This window comes from Podarcis liolepis, assembly GCF_965112155.1.
Source record: "Podarcis liolepis genome assembly, chromosome: 3".
NCBI lineage: Eukaryota > Metazoa > Chordata > Lepidosauria > Squamata > Lacertidae > Podarcis > Podarcis liolepis.
Window position 1 is genome coordinate 47653822 of NC_139557.1, and position 6084 is coordinate 47659905.

The following is a 6084-nucleotide window of genomic DNA, read 5'->3' on the forward strand; positions in this document are numbered from 1 at the left end:
TTCCCTTGATCTTGATGCTATACTCCTATTGATGCAGCCCAGAATTGCATTGGCTTTTTTAGCTGCCGCGTCACACTGTTGGCTCATGTCAAGTTTGTGGTCAACCAAGACTCCTAGATCCTTTTCACATGTACTGCTCTCAAGCCAGGTGTCCCCCATCTTGTATTTGTGCCTCTCATTTGGTAAAACCAATGAAAATGCCCAGGCTGGGAACCACGATGTTTACTTACAGGTAAACGCTATATAAAACACAGACTTCCTCTACCTTTAATACCTTTGCAGAAGAGGGGCCTTCCCAAGATGCAGCTGTTGGTATTGCTTTTACGTTTTTTATAAGGCCACTGTGAAAAGGTCCAGAGGGCATGTCATTTTTTTAGCATAGAAAGGAAAATTATGCACAGGGAAGGCTGCTGGTCATTTTAGGGCCAATTTTCTGGTACATATTAAATATACATAGTAACCCACAGCCAAACAAAGGAAATAGAGCCAGGCAACAAAACAGGAACTAATGCAATTCCATCTGAAACAATATAGATTTCCAGTAAAGCATAGAACAAGATACAGAAGTTCAGACAATACAGCTCTTCATGGGTATGTGGCCGATAATGAAAAGGCATGAATTCAAAGACAAAAAGGCAGCAGCAGCAGCTATCAAGGGCTTCCATACAAAGAATTACAGCCAGTAAGCCAGTAACACATAGCAGAATTGTTTTTGGTTCCAAAACCATTTGTTTCTAACTTCCGTAATTACGCCAAAATTAAAAGAATGCCTACCCTAACTCAATTTCCCCCATTTGCTCTTTTGCCCCTCCCCCTTTGACCAGACACAGGAACTAGACACACACTCATTTCTCAGAAGATAAACACATTGTAACTCTGGCTTGCTTTAATTATAACTATTTACAGAATGCGATGAAGGCAAGATATTCTGCAGAGATCAGACCAAAGAAGATCAGATCCAGATAAAATGCATTTTTGTTGTCTGGGGTCTGCGTAACAGACAACTGCTTCAGAACAGATGACCTCCCACGCAGCCAACACTTTCCGATTTTTTTTAATTCTTAGGGTGTGTTTGCAGATTTTGTTGAGATTTTGCCTCCTACTTCACAACGGCATGCCCTGGATGGTTGATGAACGCAACAGTGAGAGAAAAGGCAGATACCGTTTAAATAAGACACAGTTTATAGGTGTGTGTGCGTGTATGTGTGGAGAGGGAATCAGATGTGAAGTATTAAGAAGACACCAGCTTGGTCAGTCAAGATTTGGCAGACATTCTTATCTAGGCTTTAGCTGCTTTTTGTCTTGAGGAGGAAAGATCTCCACCGCAAACGGGATGAAGAATGCTAAGAGATCAGTCACATCCTTCAATTCTAATGAGTATTCCTTTGCTATTTTCTCTGCAGTCCAGGTTTCCGGAGAGTAGAGATGATTATGGAGAAGGGTCAAGACTTCAACTATGGCGACTTTGCCTCTAGGAACAGACTGAATATCCAGGGGACCAAGATTGCCTACTTTTGTAAGTCTGCGTTCCTCTCGCTTAGAAGGAAGGCTTTCTCCTTTGTTTTTCACCTAGAGCGGGGGAAATTATATAAAAAATAGTTTGGTTTTAGTGTACAAGCTACAAATGCACCATCCGTTAAGGCAGGGGTAGGTAACATGGGAACTTCAAGACGGTGTTGGACTACAACTCCCATCATCCCTGGCCACTGGCAATGCTGGCTGGGGCTGATGAGAGTTGCAGTCCATATCTGGAAGGCCCCACATGGCCTACCCCTGCCTTTTAACACTCCCCCTTTCAACAGAATGTAACTAAAACATTCTAAACCCATTTCTTTTCTGAAAGCAGGACTTAATTGTGCAATTAACCTTCTCTATTTGGCTTGCCTGGTGCCTGATTTGATGACTTTCATGGGCCAGGCAGAAAGGAGTTTTCTTCAGATTTTAATAGCTTTAAATGGCTGCTCAGGATTCTGTTAGCTCATAGGAGACGTTTTGCTCTAGGAGGCTTAGTTTGGCCAGAATCGAGGATACACTTCCAGAGTTAATGCTAAATAACATTACTCCTGGTAAATGAGGGCCATGAAAATTTGTGTCCTGGGCTTTTTAGACTCGGCTACCCATGTACTATCTGAAACCCAAGGGGTGCATTGGTTGCCAGATGTGAAATATATCTGCATTATTTTCAGCTCTCCTACCCCACTACACTGCTATGAAAAAATGCTGTGACAGAGGATATGGTTTTTACTGATTATCCCGGGTAGAATGGCAGAGACTGGGAATGAGTTCTGCCTGAAACCCTGCAGAGTGGTTTCCTGTCAGTCTCAACCAGGGGTGGCTAACCAATCTGTTGCCCAATAACATCTGGAGAGACCACAATTGTCATAATTCCTGACCATTGCCCATGCTGGCTTGGATTTATGGAACTGGAGCCCACCAACTTTGGAGGTCACTCTTTCCCTATCTTCACTACAGATCCTGAAAAATTATTATTCCCACTGAGCACACTACAGTATTAAAATAAGCCTAAAAGCATGTGCTTCCTTCCTCCACACAATTTCTCATTTGACATGCAAGCCCCAGCCTTCCAACCAATACACCCTTGGGTCAGTAAGCCCTACTGAACACAGAATGACTTGCCGCTGAATAAACATGTACAGGATTGTGATACTCACCCATTACCTAAACATGCTCACTTGCAATTAAGTCCTTCCTATTAAGTATGTTTGGGATTGCAGCCTGAGAAATCTCAGACAGATTCATCTAGGAACTATGGCATATTGACAGTGCCATCTTATGCATATTAAATAAAAAATAAGGCCCATTAAACTCAATTGGTATTGTATCATTAAGTGTATCATTGCAAACCAGAAAATCCAGAACCAGAGTACCTTCTTCCCATGGAAATCGCACAGGATTCTACTCTATCTTTCTATTCTAAAATACACCACAGAATATTAAATAATATCTGGTTTATACCTGGGCTTAGCATATAAGATTTTTTTTTTTAAGGAACACCAAAATGAATGGCAAAGGGAACTGTAAAACACAAGTAATAGCGAATTAAGTAAAATAGGGAGCTATTTGGGAGGCCCGTGGAATATATCTGGATCAGGGGTCAGCAACCTAAGGCCCATGGGCCGGAAGCCACCTGTGGAGGTCATTTGACCGGCGCACGAGCTACCCCCAAACCGAACTGCCCACTTGTGCACTGCTCTAAATTGGCGCAGCGCGGCATGGGGACTCGCTTCCACAGTGCCAAAAATCATGTCTGCGCATGCGCACACTGAAAATCACGGGTGGGCGCGCAATCCTGCCCATGGAGAAATCTCCGTGGGACCGATACGGCCCAGGCAAGATAAACCTTGCTGACCCCTGATTTAACGGTAAAGGGACCCCTGACCATTAGGTCCAGTCATGACCGACTCTGGGGTTGCGGCGCTCATCTCGCTTTATTGGCCGAGGGAGCCAGCGTACAGCTTCCGGGTCATGTGGCCAGCATGACTAAGCCGCTTCTGGCGAACCAGAGCAGCACACGGAAACGCCGTTTACCTTCCTGCCGGAGTGGTACCTATTTATTTACTTGCACTTTGATGTGCTTTCAAACTGCTAGGTTGGCAGGAGCTGGGACAGAGCAATGGGAGCTCACCCTGTCACAGGGATTCAAACCGCCGACCTTCTGATCGGCAAGTCCTAGGCTCTGTGGTGTAACCCCACAGTGCCACCCACGTCCTTTGATTTAGATAGATGCAAATGTGATTCCTGCATTTATATAATAACTATAATTTGTTTGCATTGATAATGAGTTTAAAATATGTACACACACAATCCAAGAGAGCAAATGAGACCTAACTTTACATGGACAAAAACTATGACTATGCTTAAAATAAAAAATTCCTTCCAGTAGCACCTTAAAGACCAACTAAGTTAGTTCTTGGTATGAGCTTTCGTGTGCATGCACACTTCTTCAGATACACAGAGTGTGCATGCACACGAAAGCTCATACCAAGAACTAACTTAGTTGGTCTTTAAGGTGCTACTGGAAGGAATTTTTTATTTTGACTATGGCAGACCAACACGGCTACCTATCTGTAACTATGACTATGCTTGTCACTGGTGTGTTAAAGTGCTTAACTGGCACCTGCATATTCCAAGATAACCTGACTCACATGCATAACTGGATCTTTGGACTCAACGTAGACTTCCTTTAATAATGTGTCAAGGTGGTCATCTTTTCTCTTAATCTCTTCTTGGAATCTGTCGGTGCCTAAGGAGTCTAAGGAGAGATTACAGAACACATCCTAAAGTTATATATTTCAATTCCCCTCCACCCTAGCTTAAGCAAAATATTACAACCCTCAGGAGAATAGTTCATAATGCATGTAAGGATACTCCTGAATTAATACACTCCTACTTTCACAACACACATGTATATATTCCTGTACACTTCAGGAAAAATGCTTTGGCACTAGCTTTGAAGCTCCCTTTTCTCTCTCCCCCCGTTTCCTCACTAACGTGCACGATTATTAATAGTTCATCCAGACCAGTGTTCTATTGTCTACAGTAAGAGTGAGGAACGTGTGATCATAATCTCTGGACATTGGCCACACTGAATAATAAGCCAACAGCATCTGAAGAACCATATATTCATGCTAGGTGGGGGTATGAACCTGGATTTTCCCAGTCTGACACTCTATCCACTATCCCACACTGGCAAATAGGGAGGCATCCTCTGCAATCACAATTCACTGTTTTAAGGGGCTCTCAGGAAGAGGGCATGTATCCTGGCTAAGTAAGCTAGTACCCACGGATACTCTCATAGACACTAAGAGTTTGCCGTGTTAGAAATGGAATAAAATAAATATCTGATAGCGGACCAGAAATTCCTTCCTTCCCTATCTTAACAGGATTCATTGCAAAACTGGCAAATATCTGATCTGCACCCCCGTTGTTTTAATTTAAGTTCATGATGAACAGAAATCAGGAGGGAGTGGGCAAAGCTTAGAATAACAGATGGTTAAGAAACACAGCAAAACACTTGACAGATGTCGACATTGGCGTTCCCAGTTGCCTTGCTTACTGCCTGGGCAGGGAACATGCGGCTGGGCCGACGTTCATGCACTAACAGCTCCCATCACTCCCCCATCGCTGGCCGTGGCGGCTGGGGCTGATGGGAATTGTAGGCTGGCAAACATTAAAAAAACATCCTGCTGGTTTCCTCCACCAGTCAAGGGAGACTACAGCTCCCAGCTTGCAAATCAGGCCGGTAGGCCGCGGGAATACAGCTGGGAAGAGCAAAGGACCGTGCGCGCGCGCAAGCCACTTCCAAATGTCCAGGGCGCGAGAGCCGGCGCTCCCAATGTCACCAGGGCCTTTCCTTGGGCGCTGTGTCTAAGCCGCCGCGCCTCTTGCAAGGAGGGCCCCCAGAACAGAAAACCATTCTGCTGGAGCAGCCGAGCAAAGGCGCCACAGGGCGGCTCAGGCACCCAGCCCCCTTGCTTAAGCGGAGCGGCTGTGCGCACCGCGCCTTGGCTAACTCACGGTCTGCAGGCTGCGGGTGCCGCGGGGCTGGCGCGGGCTTGGCTTTGGCGATTTCCCGGTGGGCTCGGCTCTCCAGGTTGAACTTGCTGAACACGCGGGTCACCCTGGCGCCCATCATCCCGGCGCGCGGCCGCCTCCCACTTCCGAAAGCGAGGCGGAGACACGTCCTATTCGGGCATGCGCACCGAGAAGCAGGGAGAAACAGGGCGCCCCATGGCGGGCGGGAGGCCCCGCTGGCGCCGCCGGGAGCTCTGGGTAGACCGGCAGCCGGACGCATCGATTGCAGTTTGCTTTGCACTTAGTGGAAGGTTATGTGGACATAGACTTACCCAAGGGAGGGGCAGCTGTCCCCCCTTAATCAATAAAAAAATAAAAAATATACATAGCTAAGTCAGGTTCTTCCCCAACCACAACAAAAATATATTAAAAAACAAGATATAACTATAACAGCAGTGTTAGAAACTCAGATATGAAAGCTAGGAGCTAAACGGCACCTTAAACCTAGGTTATGGACGCAACAGTGGAACATCTAGGCGTGCTTTTTTA

General features: G+C 45.7%; 1 protein-coding gene across 2 annotated transcripts; it reads right to left on the reverse strand.

The window, feature by feature from the left end:
- Nucleotides 1-514: 514 nt before the first annotated feature.
- Nucleotides 515-5694, reverse strand: NDUFAF4 (NADH:ubiquinone oxidoreductase complex assembly factor 4). Of its 2 annotated transcripts, none has more exons than XM_083495999.1 (3): nucleotides 5539-5694; nucleotides 4167-4264; nucleotides 515-1569 (listed from the first exon to the last, which is right to left on the reverse strand). In XM_083495999.1, exons 1-3 carry the CDS (start codon nucleotides 5654-5656, stop codon nucleotides 1276-1278), a joined length of 510 nt encoding a protein of 169 aa, XP_083352125.1. In that variant the 5' UTR covers nucleotides 5657-5694; the 3' UTR covers nucleotides 515-1275. The 2 variants fall into 2 exon arrangements, with proteins under 2 accessions (XP_083352125.1, XP_083352124.1); XM_083495998.1 differs by having other exon boundaries at nucleotides 4167-4273.
- Between the last annotated feature and the right edge of the window lie 390 nt (nucleotides 5695-6084).

Excerpts from the sequence above, each read along its gene's own strand:
- NDUFAF4 (XM_083495998.1), bottom strand. The coding sequence starts at position 5,656 with ATGATGGGCGCCAGGGTGACCCGCGTGTTCAGCAAGTTCAACCTGGAG. Across the intron at positions 4,274-5,538 it reads GCACCCGCAGCCTGCAGACC|ACTCCTTAGGCACCGACAGA; the intron begins GTGAGTTAGCCA and ends ATCTCTCCTTAG. Across the intron at positions 1,570-4,166 it reads CCAAAGATCCAGTTATGCAT|GTGAAAAACAAAGGAGAAAG; the intron begins GTGAGTCAGGTT and ends CCCCCGCTCTAG.